Source organism: Tribolium castaneum, chromosome 2 (genome assembly GCF_031307605.1).
Source record: "Tribolium castaneum strain GA2 chromosome 2, icTriCast1.1, whole genome shotgun sequence".
Lineage (NCBI taxonomy): Eukaryota > Metazoa > Arthropoda > Insecta > Coleoptera > Tenebrionidae > Tribolium > Tribolium castaneum.
The window spans coordinates 25,107,199-25,124,271 of record NC_087395.1 but is presented as its reverse complement, the minus strand read 5'-3'; the positions used below and the strand labels follow the sequence as shown (position 1 = coordinate 25,124,271).

At 39.4% G+C, this 17,073-nt stretch overlaps 5 protein-coding genes across 6 annotated transcripts; 4 read left to right on the top strand and 1 right to left on the bottom strand.

The window, feature by feature from the left end:
* The first annotated feature begins 1,177 nt into the window (after positions 1 to 1,177).
* Positions 1,178 to 4,859, top strand: LOC103314340 (glutamyl aminopeptidase). The gene is made up of 9 exons (XM_008200132.3): positions 1,178 to 1,798; positions 1,843 to 2,086; positions 3,331 to 3,492; positions 3,537 to 3,631; positions 3,680 to 4,163; positions 4,210 to 4,322; positions 4,365 to 4,568; positions 4,615 to 4,675; positions 4,723 to 4,859. The coding sequence occupies exons 1-9, from the start codon at positions 1,211 to 1,213 to the stop codon at positions 4,806 to 4,808; spliced, it is 2,037 nt and encodes a 678-aa protein (XP_008198354.1). The 5' UTR covers positions 1,178 to 1,210; the 3' UTR covers positions 4,809 to 4,859.
* Positions 4,860 to 4,947: 88 nt separating this feature from the next.
* On the top strand, positions 4,948 to 5,974 carry LOC103314347 (hypothetical protein). Of its 2 annotated transcripts, none has more exons than XM_008200165.3 (3): positions 4,948 to 5,110; positions 5,162 to 5,497; positions 5,545 to 5,974. In XM_008200165.3, exons 1-3 carry the CDS (start codon positions 5,086 to 5,088, stop codon positions 5,871 to 5,873), a joined length of 690 nt encoding a protein of 229 aa, XP_008198387.1. In that variant the 5' UTR covers positions 4,948 to 5,085; the 3' UTR covers positions 5,874 to 5,974. The 2 variants fall into 2 exon arrangements, with proteins under 2 accessions (XP_008198387.1, XP_008198386.1); XM_008200164.3 differs by having other exon boundaries at positions 5,156 to 5,497.
* A 225-nt stretch (positions 5,975 to 6,199) lies between these two features.
* LOC655733 (uncharacterized) lies at positions 6,200 to 7,409 on the top strand. The gene is made up of 4 exons (XM_970708.4): positions 6,200 to 6,446; positions 6,559 to 6,906; positions 6,954 to 7,086; positions 7,141 to 7,409. The coding sequence occupies exons 1-4, from the start codon at positions 6,416 to 6,418 to the stop codon at positions 7,331 to 7,333; spliced, it is 705 nt and encodes a 234-aa protein (XP_975801.1). The 5' UTR covers positions 6,200 to 6,415; the 3' UTR covers positions 7,334 to 7,409.
* A 53-nt stretch (positions 7,410 to 7,462) lies between these two features.
* On the top strand, positions 7,463 to 15,009 carry Nup160 (Nucleoporin 160kD). The gene is made up of 17 exons (XM_008200163.3): positions 7,463 to 7,643; positions 7,693 to 8,115; positions 8,277 to 8,466; positions 8,517 to 8,862; positions 8,911 to 9,162; positions 9,381 to 9,744; positions 9,798 to 9,970; positions 10,270 to 10,655; positions 10,706 to 10,924; positions 12,853 to 12,971; positions 13,019 to 13,281; positions 13,327 to 13,630; positions 13,678 to 13,877; positions 13,925 to 14,057; positions 14,103 to 14,285; positions 14,333 to 14,499; positions 14,645 to 15,009. The coding sequence occupies exons 1-17, from the start codon at positions 7,559 to 7,561 to the stop codon at positions 14,984 to 14,986; spliced, it is 4,149 nt and encodes a 1,382-aa protein (XP_008198385.1). The 5' UTR covers positions 7,463 to 7,558; the 3' UTR covers positions 14,987 to 15,009.
* LOC100142578 (uncharacterized) lies at positions 14,995 to 15,548 on the bottom strand. The gene is made up of 2 exons (XM_001808816.4): positions 15,408 to 15,548; positions 14,995 to 15,225 (listed from the first exon to the last, which is right to left on the bottom strand). Exons 1-2 carry the CDS (start codon positions 15,466 to 15,468, stop codon positions 15,026 to 15,028), a joined length of 261 nt encoding a protein of 86 aa, XP_001808868.1. The 5' UTR covers positions 15,469 to 15,548; the 3' UTR covers positions 14,995 to 15,025.
* Between the last annotated feature and the right edge of the window lie 1,525 nt (positions 15,549 to 17,073).

Sequence of the window (17,073 nt, the reverse complement as noted above, 5' to 3'; positions counted from 1 at the left end):
TTTTGTAGAGTATTTTATTCCGGTTATCCTCCATTTTTCCGTTTCTCGATATCTTCAATAGTTTCCCCGTAATTGGCGATTGAAAATTGAAAAAAAGTGAAAATGGAAACCTTTTTTTGCGTTTTTCTCGGAAACTAAAAGACTTAGAGCAACGAGCAGAAATCTATCTGATAACGCTTAATTTTGCCTATTTTTTCGACCAAACGCGGAGCCGCTCCGGGCAACGGTTCCGGCTACAGAGGCGATCAAAGTTTTGCACTAAAAAAATTCATAAAAAAAAAACTAAAAGTCGTAGAGCATTGCGGTTTGTTCGATTGAATTCTACGGCTCATTTTACATATTATATCAATTTTTCACAAGAATTAAAAATTTAAAATTTTTTGCCTTAATTTAGGGTAGCCATTTGTCATAGTGAAAAATTTTATTTATTAAAAAAATTCATAACTCAAAAACTAAAAGTCGTAGAGCAGTGCGGTTTGTTCCATTGAATTCAGCGGTTCATTTTCTGTATTATATCAACTTTTCACGAGATTTAAAATTTTCAATTTTTCAAAGAAGTGAAATTTTTTTTTTTTTAAACTAACTCCAACAAATTTTTATGGGCTTCTACATGTCTTAACAATCCTCTAAAGTTGTTAAAAGTCCACAAAAAGTACAAATGTTAGATTTTTTGATGTTTGATTTTTTCAATTTTCGTCGTAGTTTTTATCGGTTTTGGGTACCCGGAACATTTCTCGAGCAATAGCTCCGGAACTATTAGAGATAACCCTATGAAGTGTATTATCGTTGGAAAGCCCTTTAAATTATCTATTTTTTTCAAAAAAGATCATTGTTCTCAGACTAATAGTTTTCGAGCAAATTGCTGCTAAATGCAAAAATTGGTAAAATTTAAAAAAATTCATAACTAAAAAACTATTAGGAATTTGTCAATTTTCTCGACGCCAATCGATTTCTCGGATCATTTTGCATGTGTAAGGTTAAAAATAATACGATTTTTTCGATTAAGTTAGCCGTAATTGAGAAAAAAAATTAAAAGTTAAATTTTAATTTAATAAATGTAGTGTTATGTTTACAGTATTGAGAAAAATAAAAACCATTCTTCACCCAATATTTGCATAAAAATTCGTGACTGGTCACAAGTCAAATATTGAGCCTTGACTAGGCAAATTAACAAACAATACCACTTTCCACACTTGTAATCATCATAAAAATGAATTTCGCACTGGTGCTGTTTGTGATTTTTCTCTCCAAAGTGGATTCGTGGCGTTGGTACCCCAGCAAGTACCGACTTTCCGGACAAGTCCGACCTTTGTTTTACTCAATCAAGATTCGACCGAACTTGGATGAGAGAATTTTCTCCGGCGAAGTCCAAATCCATGTCAGAGTTGAAACCACGCTGGAATTCCTCGACTTCCACGCCGCTGATTTAACAATCCAGAGTATTACTTTTGACGGACGAAACGTCGCAAATTGTTGGTGTAATCGTGGGCAGAAGTGGGTTTATGGTTTTGAACCCAACGATCTCATCCGGATTTTTGGGGTGGTGCCGCCCGGAAACCACCTGATCCGGGTTAGATATTCCGGGAATTTCGCCAGTGATAATAGCCATGGGTTGTTTCTGGCTGGGTTTGGTGACAATAACACCGTTTCAAATCATTTGTTAGGGACTGATTTTGAACCGACTTTTGCCCGGAAGGTGTTTCCTTGCTTGGACGAACCGGGGCTTAAAGCCCCCATTAAGCTGGGGGTGGTGGTACCCAACCGTACCTTTAATGCCATTTCTAACATGCCGGTCATGGTGAGTTTTGGAAATTTTTACTTTTGGTGAAAAACGTATTTTAGAAAATTGAGGAAACTAAAGACGGGGTTTTGTACAAGTTTCAAACAACCCCTCCAATGTCCACTTATCTCTTATCATTCGTCGTCTCAAAGCACTCCTACAAGGAGTTTTACAACAAAATCCCTTACAGAATCTACAGTTCAGACATCGAAAGCGACAACAAAACCTATCTTCTTGAGTTCGCAAGCCAAGTCATCGATTTCTACACAAAATACACAAATCAAAGTTACACTTTACCAAAAATTGGTAAGTTTTGCGAAAAACTTGCGAAATGTTTGAGAATCAACCTTTATCAAAAACTAATCGAATCACAATTTATCCACGATTTTTGAGCCCACGTGTAATAGAAAACTTGACATTTTCTTAGAAAACAGCGAAATTCTAGATGGTTTGGCCGACATTTACAAAATAATCAAACAACAGTTTTTTGCTCAGTTGTGAACGCTTTGTGATTGGTCCGTTTTGCAGTTGGGAGTGCAATCTCCCACCCGATAACCAATGACAAACGCTTCAATCGCCTTGCAATTTTTTGTGCACCAGATAAACAAGTAGGAGGTGATTTTCATATTTTTATTGGTCTTTCCCACAGAACAGGATTTCGCCTTAGGGCGAATAAAATTAGCTTTTAAAATATTTTTTTTAATTTATTACACAAAAACTAAGAATCTCCTAAAAAGTTAATAATTACAATTATAATAATTAAAATAAATAATTTTTTAAATCAAAATTAGCAAATGGTGAACACTGCAATTTTGACACATTTACGTAAATAATTTTTTTTATTCCAAAATCAAGGCTGATACAAAAATTTTATAAGACACAAAATTGTTTAAATTTAAAAAATTATTTAACGTAGAATCAGAGTATGCACGTGTTAAAAAATTAGAAGTTTGAACACGACTGGACAGAAGAACTTTAATGCTGAGAAACTAAAAACACAAAAACTAAAAAATCTTGAGTCTGAAATTTGGAAGAACGATGCAACTGAAAAAACTGTAAGAATAAAAAAAAACTAAAAACAGATAGTAAAATAACAGTAAACACTAAAATTCTGTAGTTCTAAAGTGATTAAAAGAGTGATAATTAAAAAACAAGGAAACTGCAAAGTATAAGAACATTAATAAAACCACTAAAACTACGAAAACCTGAAAAATTGAAGAAATTAATAAAATGTGAAATACTTATGAAGAAATTTAGAAACTTAATTAGGAAGCCTAAGAAACAAAAAATCTTTAGATGTATAAATAATTTAATAATAATTTTAAACTAAATACTAATAGAAATTAAAAAAAATATCTTATTTTGAGTTAGAAAGGATATGTTTAAAATTTATTTAAGACACAAAATATCAATTTCGGAATTTGGGAAAAATAAGAAGGGTGTCAAATAAATTCCATTTTCAACAAAACAAATTTATTTCGAGTTTAAAGCAAAGCTCTTAAAAATTGCGTGTTGGAAAAGTTTCCTAAAATCCTGTCTCTAATGACCAGATTTGGTCGAATTCGAGCGAGAGGACAGCACAGCGACCGAAAACTGGGGCCTTATCACCCTCAAACCCGGCCTTTTATCCTCAAAAGAGGACGTTTTTGACAATCCTCAAAAATACGCAGTGATCGCGCACGAACTGGCCCACTTCTGGTTTGGAAATCTCGGTAAAAATCGCTTTTTTTAAACTGCCCTAACTTAACATTTGCAGTAACAAACAAGTGGTGGAACGACATTTGGCTACAGGAAGGTTTCGCCACTTTTATGTCAATCAAAGCCGAGGAGAAAATCCTGAACAACAGTGCTGTAATAACTGGGTATTTCGCTTGATTCGTTTGCCAGTTTAATTTTCAGGAGCTGTTGTTTTCGAGCACGTATTTGGAGGAGGTTTTCTGGGCCGAAGCGAGCAACAAAACCACCCCGATTGTGAACTATGAGGAGTTTCCGGACAATATAAAAAAAAATTTCAACGATGTTACGTACAATAAAGGGGCTGCTGTTTTGCGAATGCTGGAAATGGTACTTGGGGAGGATTTTCGTGCCGGAGTTGTAAAATATATCAAAGATTTTGCCTTCAAAACGGCCACGACTAACGACTTTTTGGCCATTTTTGACCAAGTCAGGCCCGGGCTCGATTTGCGCGATTTTCTGGAAAGTTATTTGTACCAAACTGGGTATCCGCTCATTTCCGTCGAAAACAGACAAGACAGGTATGTTTTGACCCAACGAAATTTGGGCCACTGTACCGAAAATTTGAAGTGGACGATTCCGCTGACTTACATTACCGATTCTGACCGAAACGCCACTCTTGTCTGGCTCGATAGAGATGTGGAAAAATGTACGAAAATCAAACTTGGTTAATTCGATTTTAGAATTTTTTTTAGTGGAGATATTGAAAAAAGACGAAAGTTGGATCAAATTCAATCACCAACAAATCGGTTATTACCGCGTCAAGTACTCCCCTGATTTGTGGAATAATTTACTAAATCACACTGAGGTAAACTACCTGAATTGTTGCCAAAATCAATCCAAATTTCAGGAATTGGAAGACTTCGAACGTGATCACTTGCTCCTAGAAGCCACCTCTTTATTCGATTTGAACGTGATTTCGTGTGAGATTCCGTTGAAGTTTTTACAAAAGTTGGCCCCGATTGGTGATTTTAACACGGATAATGCCTTCATTGTGTATTTAAAACTAGCCAAAATAAGAAAAGTTGACGAAACAGCTTTCGAAAAATTAAAGGTGCGGGGGATTATTTTACAATTTATTTTTTAATAAAGAAGTTTAGGAACTGTTTCAGGAGGTGTTGGAACAGGCGGGAAAAAAACATAAAATGAGGAGTTTCGATGGTAATTTTTCTAAAAATAAAATTCGCTTGTTATCGTGTGACTTCCAGAAAATTTGCTCGAAAATGAGGAAGACGTAGAAAGGACGAAACAGTTACAGGATTGTGTCGAATGGCTAAAGTCGCCCCAAGTTTAAGTTAATTGATTAATTTTGTACTTAAAAAATAAAGTTTTGGTTTAATTAGCACACACTTAACTAGAAACCTCGTCCACTCAACTCCATTATCTCCCGCCAATAACATCATTATCGATCCGAACTTAAACTTGGCCGATAGCCAGAATCAACACACAATACTGCAATTCCAATTTCCCTGAAGCAAACACCAGTGTTTTATTGCAAATTTAGTGCGCACCCTCGAATTTGCGACTTTCCGGCGCCGCTGAGGCTGAAAATTTTCAGCAGCAGCGTCGAGATGAATCTTATTTATGTACTGATCGGTGAGAAATCATCAATCTGATCAAATAATCAGCACAGTTTTTCAGTTTCAGGCGTGCTTTTCAAAAATGTGTTGTGTTTCACGTCGTACAAGCTCGAAATCGAGAACTTCATCTACGCCCGGTGTAAGAACAACACCGATCCTGAAATCTCCAACGAGATCAGGAAACGCCTCAACGACACTTACAACGAGTTTCACACCGAATTAAAAGACGACAAACCGAATTTCTGCTCCGACAACAAGCACAAACTCACCCAGAAAATGAAGGAGATCGCGACCGACATGAAGTCCTGTTTCTCCAACCCGGAGGAACAGTTTTTACCCGGTTTTATCACTCACGGGTTTGCCGAGTTTATGGAGTTTGTGTGTGCCAACCGGACCATTGAAAGTGAGCCACTTTGGCCCGAAAATTCGCTATTTCTAGTGAAATTCAAGTTTTTTTCAGTCCGCAAGGACTCGATTGTCAGGATGCGCTGAAAAAGTTCCGGAGCGGGCAGGAAATCAGGAACTGCGAGCAGGAATTGTACAAAACGTTCCGTAGGAATGTCCTAATCGAAGAAGAGTTGTGTCAGGATTTGCAAGCGAGTGAGAAGTGTTTCGTCAAAGCGATTAATAACGGGTGTCCACATTTTAAAGCTTTCGAAGCTCTGGCCACTAATTTGTTCCGGGCAGCAGGGGTGGAGTGCAATCAAGGCGGCGTTCTGCTGGCTAGTGGCGCTGCGGTCGCAACTGGGGTGGTTTTGAGTCTAATTACTCGAGCTTAATTAATTAATATGACGCATGATACTTGTGCTCTATTTATTTTTCTGTGTACCTATGTACTTACAGTTTTTGTATTTAGATGAATATAAAGTTGTTAAAACCACTTGTCTTTTAAATAAATTAACCAATCATGAAAAAAAAACCAAAAAAAAGTTTAAATTCGGAAAATTGGAAACAAGATTTTTTTAATTGTTTTATTTTTGTAAAAAGCACGCGTCAGCGGTTGCTCGCGTTAAACGCGCATTTTTCTCATTCGTTTATCGATTAAGAATTTGTAGCAAATTGAGTCATAACATAAGTGAATTTCCTCGAAAAGTGCGCGGATTTTCGTTGACCGATGACGAATCGGTCATTTTTATGCAGCCCCCAATTCATCGCGTCAACAAAATGGGTTCCGCGAGTTTATATTTTTCTGCACATATTGCACTTGTTCCTTTTCATTAAAATGTTGGTTTGAAGAGAAATAGAAGGTCGCGTGACGTTCTAGCGTCTGTATAAATAATCCGCAGTGCACACTTCAAAAGGTCAATTTCCAGGATTGGTCATGAAAATTACAAGTTTCCTCGTTGTTGCAGGTGAGATTTTTGTTTGTAGGTCATGGTTGGCTTGGAAAATGTGACACATGGGTTCGTTTGTTTTGACCCAAGCCCACTCGAAATTACGCAATATTTGACCGAAACTTTTCAGGGCTTGTTTTGGCGAGTGTGGCGGGCCAGCAGGGGAACTCCTCTGACAAAATCTCCAGGTTTATCTATGATAGGTGTCGGGTTTATAGCACAGACGCTTCGGCTTACGATGATATAAAGACCCATTTGGGGCAATTTGGCGATTATCTTTCGTACGCTGCGAGTTTATTGCCCAATGGTAAGGAGCAGTTCTGCAACGACGAAAGGCCCACACTGGCCCGTCTAGCCGCCCAGCTTGCCCATGATGTCAAACCGTGTTTGCCCAAAGACGAGAAGTATTTGCCCAAGTTCATGGTTGAAAGCTTCACCTCATTTCTCGACTTTGTGTGTTCCCAAAGAACCATCGAAAGTAAGATTTAAAATTTTGAAAACTATTTTTTATCAAGGAAAATACAGATTTCTTCAGTACCCAAGGGGCAGATTGCCGCCAAAACTTGAAACTCAACCAAGAGGGGCAACAAGTTGGAAACTGCTTTACTAAACTATTCGCTCGGTTTAGCGACGTGGTCCGGAAAGACGACCTGTGCCTGTAGGTGCCCCCATGATTACAAACCCAACTTTTTCATCTTTCTTCTGATTCTAGTGACTTAAAAGCGTCCAAGAAGTGCTTCAGTGAGGCGATAGCCCGTAGTTGTCCCGATTTCGCCGCTTTTGAGTCGTTAAACAACCGATTTTTCCAAGCAATTCGCAAACCCTGTAACTCAGCTATTTCCATTGGCTTCAGCAGCGTTCTACTCCTCCTAGCATCATTCACTTCAACCAAGCTATTCTCATAGTTATTATATTATCCCTCCACGTATTATAAATGTTATTTTTGTTATAAATGTACGATAAATAAATAAATAAGTAGAATTTTGTCTTATTTTCTGACCCCGCGCCCTCTGGTGGCGAGTTAACCTGAGTTTGAAAATTATCTAACCGCCACTCGCCGACCTTGATTTTTTGTTTCCGTAAACCTAACCTAACTTTTGCACAAAAAACCGTTAAAACGGGCTAAAACCATGCAAGAAATCGCGTTGGGGTACCGGGAGGTGATCCCCGACCAGACGGTGTCCGATCCCTGGCGCGAAATCACCCTCAACACGGGTAATATCACAAAAATCGCCGATTACGTAAAACTGAGGTTATGTAACAGGGGGGACACAAGGGACGCTTCAAGATATCAAAGTCGCGGAAAGGGCCAACGGGTTTTGTTACCGCGACTCGACCAGACACCACACCAGGAATCGGTTTATCTACTGGAGGATTAGCCACGATGTCCTGGAGCTCGTGGAGCACAGTCTCGATATAAATCTCGCCGGAAATCGCATCAGATACAAATTTGTGGACACCCCGATTTTGGACGGGGTTTCCATCCATGAGACGTACGATAATGTGGTGGTTCTGGTGCCCACGGTGTGCAGCGTCCATAGGTTGGTGTTTCCGCATCCGGATAAGTACCACCGGCAGGACCATGTCGCGGGGGTTCACCCAGATCTGGCGGCGCCGTCGGTGTTCAGCGAAGCTACGGCCAACGAGGCGAGGGATCCCGCCACATTCCACTTTTTCACCAATTCGAGTAGGTCTTGTAATTTTTTAAGTCACGAGCCGGAGACGAGTGTCGTAACGAGCAAATCATAATTTTTTTTAAATAGGTTTGCCAAATGGCAAAATTAGATACGTTTGCATGATTATTTAAAATATTGGACTTCTCATGACTAGATGAACCCTTATTTAAAGGTTCTCAGCTGCCATATCTGGCCGCCTCTTCCCTGACCCTCGCTGAGGAGGAAGCAATTTTCGTGTTGGCCTACCACTCCGGCGAGATCCTCCTTCTGAGACAGTCCCCCGAGGGCAAAATCGACTCAGCTGAGCTAAAAAGCGAGTCAATCGTGCCCCGCTTTCTCTCAGGTCTCGCCGACAAGCTGCGGTACAACCCTTCATTTTTTCCGGCCCGGAAAACTGACGGTTTTTTTGCAGCCAAAAAGACAAAGAAGGCGACACTACCGTCAGCCTCATTTTACATACTTTCGGTCTTGAAACTTTCGCTTTGACACTTTGCCGCAACGGTCATTTGAAATTCTGGTCGTGCTCAAAGGCCGAATGTGTCTCAGTGATCGACGTCATGGCCGAAACCGGCGCCAGAAACCAGCTGCAAGGCGCTCAGAACCACATCCTGCGGAAAGCCGTCGATGGGTTTGATTCTGAGTGTCTGTTGGGTATTTTCATGAGTTTCGCAGCCAAGAGTCAGTTGCATGTGTTCAAGCCGATGCTCAGTGGCTCGCAGGTTCGGCTAGTGAGGCTTAATATACTTGATTTGGCTCAGGTGAGTCGTAGGTGGGATAAGTGATAGGGGGTAAGTTTGGGGTTTTAGACCGATTTGATCGATTTTACGATCTCGACAAGTCGGATTTGGTCGGTTTGGCGCGGAAAAGAGGGCCAATGTGAGGTGTATTCGGCCTCGAACCAGGCGGGGAGTCACTGGATTCCCGTGGTTCTGGAAAATGTGCCAGACGCCAGCCAACCGTTGAGCATCGACGGGGAGACGGATCCCAGGCAGAGCTACCTCCAGCACATCTTCCACCCGGGCAGGTTCCCCTTGCATATAATCAGCAAGGCTTTGAACGTAAGTTTTCAAGTCAAGCTGATTTTTTTACTGTATTTTTCGAAAATGTGCCATTTGTTTTTCTCTAAACCTCTTAGTTTCTTATTTGGTTGAGGCACAATTAATGTGACTCCTGGCGACCCGACAAAATAACAAATTGTTGCTTTTCAAACCTTTTATTTAAAAAATATACATAAAAATTATTGCGCGTTTTTTGTCACACCAACTGCTTATTATAGATTTACAAACGCTCGGCCGTCATCAGCGACTTGAACCTCTCGGCGGCCCATCTCAAGCAGCAGATCTGCATGGCCGTCGAAGACGAGGTCCAAAACGAGCTGAAGGAAACCGTCGTCAGCGACGAAGATTATCTCGAAACCGCCAGCTACTGCTGGCAACAATTCTACTCCTGTTGCGTCCAATACCACGTCGCTGGACTTAAACCTTTAGGCCTCCTTGTTCTTCCAAACTCCTCCGGGGCCGTACTTTTGAAAAAATCCATGATTTCGTTTTTGCGACCTCTCGATATTTTTGAACATTTCATCTACGAAAGCGACCACATGTTTAGGGACCAATTCACCAAATATTTCCTCTTGTCTGAGAGTAATTAAACCGCACAGTTAATTAATCAATTGTGATTGGTTCATTTTTTGCAGATGTTGATATCACAGACGACGTGATCAGTTTGTTCAAGGTCATTAATTATTTGGATTCGCAGATGAGTGAGATTTTCGCGTACACGTTCGAACGAGAGTTGGCACTGCTGAAGTCGCCTGATGTCGTCATGGGGGCTCTCCTTGAGCAGATCCAGCGCGAGATGGACACCGAGGTTCGTACTTTTTTTATGTTAAAAAAATATTCTGGGGCTTTTGAGCCCTAAAAAACGTTTTACAATTTATTATCTGGTACTTTTACCGTGGCGCCTGGCGAACCATTCTTATATTTATATCACAGAAAATTTTAATGACAGCTGCTTCTGTTGATATCTGCTCAAATCATTTACGGAAAACTCTTGAAGAATTTTAAAATTATTTAAAGCACTGCAATTTATTGTAGTTTTTGAGCTTTCGCGTATTTTTTCGATCTCGCGTAAATAGTTAAGCAAAAACCGCCCGATTTGTGCTCTAGTTCACCGAGCACGTGGCCGAGATGGTGCGCGATTGCACCGATTTGTACCAATCCATCCACAAAATCCTCGAATTGCTCCGAATCGAGTACCAAATCCAGCCAGAGGAGCCCATCGACAGCGTTCAAGCCTCAATAAACCACATTTTCACCTCGCAGTTGGGTGTTTCGATGGTTACAGGATGTCTCCGACAGCAGATCCAAGTCCGGTTCACTATCTGTCGCAGTCTTTTGCTTATTAGTAACATTTTGCTCGAGCGAGGCGAACTCGATTGGAACGTTTTAGAGGCGATTAGGTCGGTTTGTAGTCCCGAGATCGTGGTTTTGACTCAGGCCAATTTCGTGATGGTTTGGCTGTCGGGTTTGTCCGCTTTGCAGTATTTGCCAACGTAAGCGACAGTTAACTGAGTCAGGAGGGATAATGATTTGGGGGTTTTAGCGAGTCGACGTTGCAGAGACTGTCGTCGTTGAGGTTGAGTCCTGTTTTTAATCTCAGGACGAATGCGATTAGCTCGATTTCGTTGTTGGAGCTTTTTGCGGGGAGTACAGGGGGGTATGAGGCACGGAAGGCCTTTGCGAGGTTGAGGCACGATGAGGAGAGTCTGGCGCATTGGCATTTGGCGCTTTTGCCGTATCTTAATTGCCTCTTCCACATCATGTATCCTTTTTTTATTTTTTTAAGTACAGGAAAATTCGCCACTAATAAAAAGCAGTTTTTGAATATTTTGTTGAATTAAAAAAGTGACGTTATTATTGCATTTTTCGACCATATTTTTGAACATTTCTCAGGTTTTTTCGGCACATTTCGCTAAAACAGGCCGTCACAGGTAAGCTTAAAAATCACTAAATTGTTACTGCATTGTTTCTTCGGATGATTTTGTCAAATTGCTAAATTAGGTAAAGCCTTTTTCAAACGTTTAAGTATTTTTTCAAATTTAAAACCTGTTTCTTGTTCGACCTAATGATATATTTTTGAGCGCTTTACTACGTTTTTTGAGTCCGAAATATATTTTTTTAATATTTTATTAGGTAAGTACGGTTTTGATTTCGCTAAAACAGTTTAAATCAAGTCTAAAAGTTTCATATTTTCTTTTTTTCGGACGTTTAGGAGGGTTTTAAGTTAAAAACATTTTTTTATGGAACAATTTTATTAAAACTGGTTGAAAAATCGCCGAATTAGACGTTTTTTTCGAACGTTTAGGTAGGTTTTGTGTTCAAAACAATTTTTTTATGGAAAAATTTTGATAAAACTGGTTGAAACATCGCCGAGCTAGACGTTTTTTTGGACGTTTAGGAAGATTTTGTGTTGAAAACAATTTTTTTTGGAAAAATTTTAATATTACTGGTTGAAAAATCGCCGAATTAGACGTTTTTTCGGACGTTTAGGAAGGTTTTGTGTTAAAAATATTTTTTTTTTGGAAAAATTTTAATATAACTGGTTGAAAACTCGCCGAATTAGAGGTTTATTTCGCTCGATTTCAGCGAAATTTTGCAAAAAACAAGTCGAAACATCACACAATTCGGTTGAAAATGGTGTTATTTTTGCCTTTTGTAACCTTTGTAATAGTTTTTTTCTCCCATTTGGATGTTAATTCGTCTTTTTGAAATAAAAAAATTGCTGTTAGCGCAGCGTTTAATTATTTGAAAATTGATATTTGCACTATTTTCCGTCAGAAAAGCTCAATTATTTCGCACAATTTTCTCTCAAAACTGAGGCGAATTTTTTTGTTTTACTTTTGTGCTAATTTTGTCAAAAATAAGCCGAACTTGTACCTTAAAAAAGAATTCAAAGAGAAAACGGCATAATTCCCGATATTTGCACAAATAAAACACTAGTTATGCCCTCTACGCTTTCTAATTGGTCCGTTTGTTAGTTCGCACTGAATGGCCCACCACTATCCAATGACAAACACCTTAATCGTGTTGCAATTTTTTGTGCGTCCGATAAACAAGGAGCTCGACAATTACTTCCTTTTTATTGGCCAATTACCGATTCACGGAACAAATGAGGCGATAAACCGGCTTTAGGGCTGCCCCGCCCACAAAATCAGTATTTCGGCTTCATTGCAGCGTTGTTTACGCACACATGACGGACGGGACAGAAAAATCCTGTGAATGAAAATAACTCTAAAATATTTATTCCGACAGGTTTTATTTATTAAAGACTTTAACAACAACAAAATTAGGCAGTGGAAATTAAACATTATTGGTCTTGTTTAGCCCCGTGAGATATAAAAGCATTTGTTTGCAATACCGGACGGGACAGCAAAATTTACGAAAAAAATACTACTACCAGAAACTGAAAAACACTCTTCGTCAGTTGTTGAATTATCAAATTAATTAGTTCAATTTAAATAATCATCCTTAATTAATTCTTTTGTCGTAAAATACATTTCATAAAACCGAATAGTGTATTTTGAAAGAAACTTCACAAACTAAAATTATTTTGATTGGTTAACACGTTTTTAAAAACTAGTAACTTAGATTTTGGCTTTTCCTTGCGTCTTACCGTATTTTTCATGGGAAATTTAGTTATTTCCAATTTTTTTATTTAATGATTGCGTATAGTGCCTTAACTAAGTACAGTTGGCCGATCAGTGGCAGCCCGATTTTGGCCGAATGGCTGCTCAGTTGTGGCCAACACTTATGGCTGCAGCAGTACATCCGCTACATAAGCTCGTGGTGCGAATGGAATAGTTGCACACGTAATTACCCAACCAATTAAGCGCCCTCAACTAATTAATTATTATAGATAGCTTCCTTCTCGCCGCGTCTTTACTAACCACTGGTGAACCGTACAAAGCGCAAGAACTGTTCGAAAATGCGGCCAAGGGTATTTTCACGGACCAATTTTTGGCCCAACGCATCCTAACCCCTGACCACAACCAAACCAAAGCCTACATTAACTACTACTTGAAAGTGATTCATTTGTTCGAATTGCACAAATCGTACGATTGTGCGATCGCTTTGGCCAATAAGGCGCTCAGTGTCACCTCACCGGACGACCCTTTGACCGTAAGTGCCATTTGAGGCAAAGGGCGCCACTAGTGTTACTTCTAGGCCACTTTGTACTCCATCAAATTCAAGCACCATTTGGCTCTGAAAAACTACCAAAGTGCGTATGACTCGCTCAATGCCAACCCGGATTCCGACAGACGCAAGGACAATTTGCGCGACTTGGTGAAAAAATTGCTGGATGAGAAGAAGTTGGACGTTTTGATGGGTTTCACGTACAGCGGGATGGAGGAGCTATTTTGTGATATTGTCTCGACGAGGGCGCGCGCTGCCGACCCCTCGAATAATATTTACTACGATTTTTTGTACGCTTATCAAATTAAAAGAGGGACCACTTTTTTGCGGGCCGGTACTGGATTATTTTCTGGTCGATTTGTTGTGATTGGTTGGTTGTAGCCGCCTCTGTGATGTATGAACAAGCCTTCCGACTCAGCCAATACAGTGATCCTGACTCGTTGGAAAAACAAGTCAAGTGTTACCTTGCTGCGAAAAACGCCCTAGCCTTGTGTGAGCCTCAATACGCTTACATCGTAATGCCCGTGGAACAAATCGAGGATAAAACCATCACTTTACCCACTTTTGCCGGCTCGGATGACGTAAGTAGCCTAGCATTTGAGGCGTGCCTCACTCAAAATTTCAACAGGAGCCTGAAGAAATCATAGTACGCAAACAAGTGAACATCATCAACCTTGAAATAATGTCCAAGGACTTGGCGTTCGCCAGCGCCAAGCTCAAGTTAATTCGCTTCAACCCGCGCAACTACTTCGAAATAACAAGTGAGGCAGCCGTGAGGCACTTTTAGGTCTTAACTTTGGTTTTAGATCCGCACGAATTGGTGATTTTGTTGACTAGTGCCGGTTTGTTTAAGACGGCGTTGACAATTTCGAGGACTTTTGACGTTTCTTACAGGATAGTGTTTGAGGCACTTACGAAAAAATGCGCGTCGTTGTCCAAACAGAACGAACCGGTGACTTGGAAGTGGCTGATTGAGAACAATTTGCAAGGTTTGAGTGTGGTTTTGGGGGTTGGGTGTGATAATTGAGGGTTTTAGATTTGCCAGTTGGGACGAAAAGTGCGTCGGAGGCGGCGTGGAGCCTCCTGCAGGAGTGTGTGGAGGAGTACGAGGAGGAGAAAATGTCCGTTATTCATAAAATCGTGTGTAAGCAGGTTATTAAGATGAATCTGTGGATACCGCAGTGGCTGCTGTCGTCCTATAAGGTGAGGATTTGAATTCGAATTTCACGATTTTTTTGAATCTTTATAAAATCTGCGATTTCGCTTTTAAGTTGATCTGAATCATATTTTATGAATTTTGATTTGAGAATAATTTGAGTTCGCAATATCGTATTTTTGGGCGTTGCAGAAGCGCAACCCCTCCGAGCTCTTCCGCCTCTTGTACACGTCTGGCCGGCTGGAGGAAGCCGCCGAAATCGCCTCCGAGTACATGATGGCGGCCTTGGGCTACGGTAAGGAATACTACGGTTTCGCACACGCCATGCAACCCACAACACCAGCCGTCTGTCTCCCCGTTCGCGGTTTCATAACTCTTATCAACCAACTGAAGCTGATCAACTCAAACGACCCGGAAAAACCCTTCCTCCGGGAATGCGAACACTTATCAAACGTCCTCGATACGTACCTCAAAACGGCACAAAGAACCTCGATCGAGATGTGCAACTACCACTTAAGCCTGGCGATGAATTAATAAAGTGATTGTTTCGTAAAAAAGTGTTTTATTTCGTTTTCATTCGTACGTTTCGGTTACGCTCCCCACTGTGGTGAAGGTCAGGTAGATGGTGACGATGAGGAGGCAGCCGGCGACTGTGGTGATAACCAGGGTTGGGTGCTGTCGGAAGACTATCAGCAGGAGCACGCTGGCGACCAGCATGATAGCCGCCAGGAGCGGAATCAGGATCAGAGGGGCCCATTCGTTGCCTCTGATTTCTTGAAAAAAAAATTGTTATTGCTATAACAAAACTCGCCAAAAACTGCGTGATCTATTATTATTTCGAAGAATTCGCCGAAAAACCTTATCTGCAGTTTACACTTGCGGTTAAAGAGCTCCTTGATCTGTTATTTCGAGTAGAACAAGTCGCACTTTAGCGTTTATGGCAAAAAATGCTCACCTGCGCCCAAGGAGGTGCCAAACCCGTCCTTAAAATCCCACGTCCTTTTGCTCACATTCATCCGTTTCGAATGCGAATAATAAATCTTCGGTCATTGTTGCGATAACCGGTGATAAGCAAAGGTCGCTCGCCGGTTTTCCCGATCAGGTTTTCCCCACTATAGCCAACCGCACAACACAAAATCGAAAAATCTCTCCGTGTCGCACACAGAATAACAGTTTTACAGAAACGCATCTGTCCTTGTTCCGATAGAGCGAAAGTGTCACTAGCACATCTATTGTGGCCAGCGCGTACTAAGGGTTATCGCGGGCGATTTGAATTGCCCGTAGTTATTTTGCTTTTAAAAGTTTGATTGCATTTTTCGTATTGTTTGTAAATATTCACAACAATAGTTGCTAATAACACTTTCTGATGTTAGACAACTATTGTTGCTGAATATTTACAAAGAATACGAAAAATAAAATATGAGAATAAATAAAGACAATAAACTTGTAATAAAAATTTATTATCACTAGTCCAATATACACGATACGATAACTATAAACTGATGGTTAATCCATAAAATTATTTATACACAATTACAAAACTCTAAACAATTCTATTAGCTGTTTCAAAACTATAAAAACGCCAAGGTCGCATTTTCTCTCAAAATTAGGTGTTATAAATTATTCGTGCACTGCAAAAGTATAATAGCTAATGTAATTTATACTTTCAATGTGAGATCTAATCATTAAGAACTATTTTACACTTTTATCAACCTTATTTAAAAAAATTTGGTAAAATGCAACATTGGCGTTTTCATAGTTTTGAAATAGCTAATATTACCACACTAACAATGTCAAAATTAAAGTAAAATAGGTCACAAACATTTGATATTTGTGAAACAAGAATACACCAACTGAACCCTACTGACAATATTTGTTACGCAAAAGCTCAATTATTTTGTACAGGTTATATCGACATCAATATTATACTTTTTTCCACTAAGAAAAATAATGTAAGTTATTTATTCAGAGTTTGAGTGTAAAATGACCGCTTTATTTCACGAGTGGTTTATCATCCACGAGGTGAAATAAATGGATCGATTTCCACGAAAAGGAGTTGAATACAAAAAACTTTTTATTCTTTAAATTAGACCCAACGAAGTTTAAAATTGCTTTAAATCTATTAAAAATAGTCTGACGTTTCGTATTAAGAAATGCCAAACAGTTGTCAAAAATTCCTTACACAAGAGAAAAACCGAAAGTTTTTACACTGTCTCGGAGAATAAATAAAAATTAATACTAATATAACCAGATCATTTGAAATGAAACCGAATATTAAGTCAGAAAATGTGTATAAATCAAATAAATATATTTTTAAAAGTAAATTAAAGGCTATAGGCAAATGAAAATAGAAAAACAATGAATACAAGTGCGAGAAATAGTCAAAAGTATTAAAGACATTTATAACCCACATCGACTAGTGCCACAGAGAACCAAAAACAAAGAATGTGAAATCACTAAACCAAAATAATAATAATATTAAACAAATTTAAAAAATTAATAAACTAGAAATTCGTATGGGTGTGTTATTTCAACAGTAATTTGATCAAAGATGTTTTACCCCTCAAAACAAAGATAAATAGAAAGCCAATTGTAGAAATATAACCGCATAAGCATAAGGT

Coding starts and splice junctions, on each gene's coding strand:
- LOC103314340 (XM_008200132.3), top strand. CDS start 1,211: ATGAATTTCGCACTGGTGCTGTTTGTGATTTTTCTCTCCAAAGTGGAT. Junction 2,087..3,330: donor TTACACTTTACCAAAAATTG/GTAAGTTTTGCG, acceptor TCTAATGACCAG/ATTTGGTCGAATTCGAGCGA. Junction 3,632..3,679: donor AAATCCTGAACAACAGTGCT/GTAATAACTGGG, acceptor TTTAATTTTCAG/GAGCTGTTGTTTTCGAGCAC.
- LOC103314347 (XM_008200164.3), top strand. CDS start 5,086: ATGAATCTTATTTATGTACTGATCG. Junction 5,111..5,155: donor TCTTATTTATGTACTGATCG/GTGAGAAATCAT, acceptor ACAGTTTTTCAG/TTTCAGGCGTGCTTTTCAAA. Junction 5,498..5,544: donor TGCCAACCGGACCATTGAAA/GTGAGCCACTTT, acceptor GTGAAATTCAAG/TTTTTTTCAGTCCGCAAGGA.
- LOC655733 (XM_970708.4), top strand. CDS start 6,416: ATGAAAATTACAAGTTTCCTCGTTGTTGCAG. Junction 6,447..6,558: donor AAGTTTCCTCGTTGTTGCAG/GTGAGATTTTTG, acceptor GAAACTTTTCAG/GGCTTGTTTTGGCGAGTGTG. Junction 7,087..7,140: donor CGGAAAGACGACCTGTGCCT/GTAGGTGCCCCC, acceptor TTCTGATTCTAG/TGACTTAAAAGCGTCCAAGA.
- Nup160 (XM_008200163.3), top strand. CDS start 7,559: ATGCAAGAAATCGCGTTGGGGTACCGGGAGGTGATCCCCGACCAGACG. Junction 9,163..9,380: donor TAATCAGCAAGGCTTTGAAC/GTAAGTTTTCAA, acceptor TGCTTATTATAG/ATTTACAAACGCTCGGCCGT. Junction 9,745..9,797: donor ATATTTCCTCTTGTCTGAGA/GTAATTAAACCG, acceptor CATTTTTTGCAG/ATGTTGATATCACAGACGAC.
- LOC100142578 (XM_001808816.4), bottom strand. CDS start 15,468: ATGAATGTGAGCAAAAGGACGTGGGATTTTAAGGACGGGTTTGGCACC. Junction 15,226..15,407: donor TGGCACCTCCTTGGGCGCAG/GTGAGCATTTTT, acceptor TTTTTTTTCAAG/AAATCAGAGGCAACGAATGG.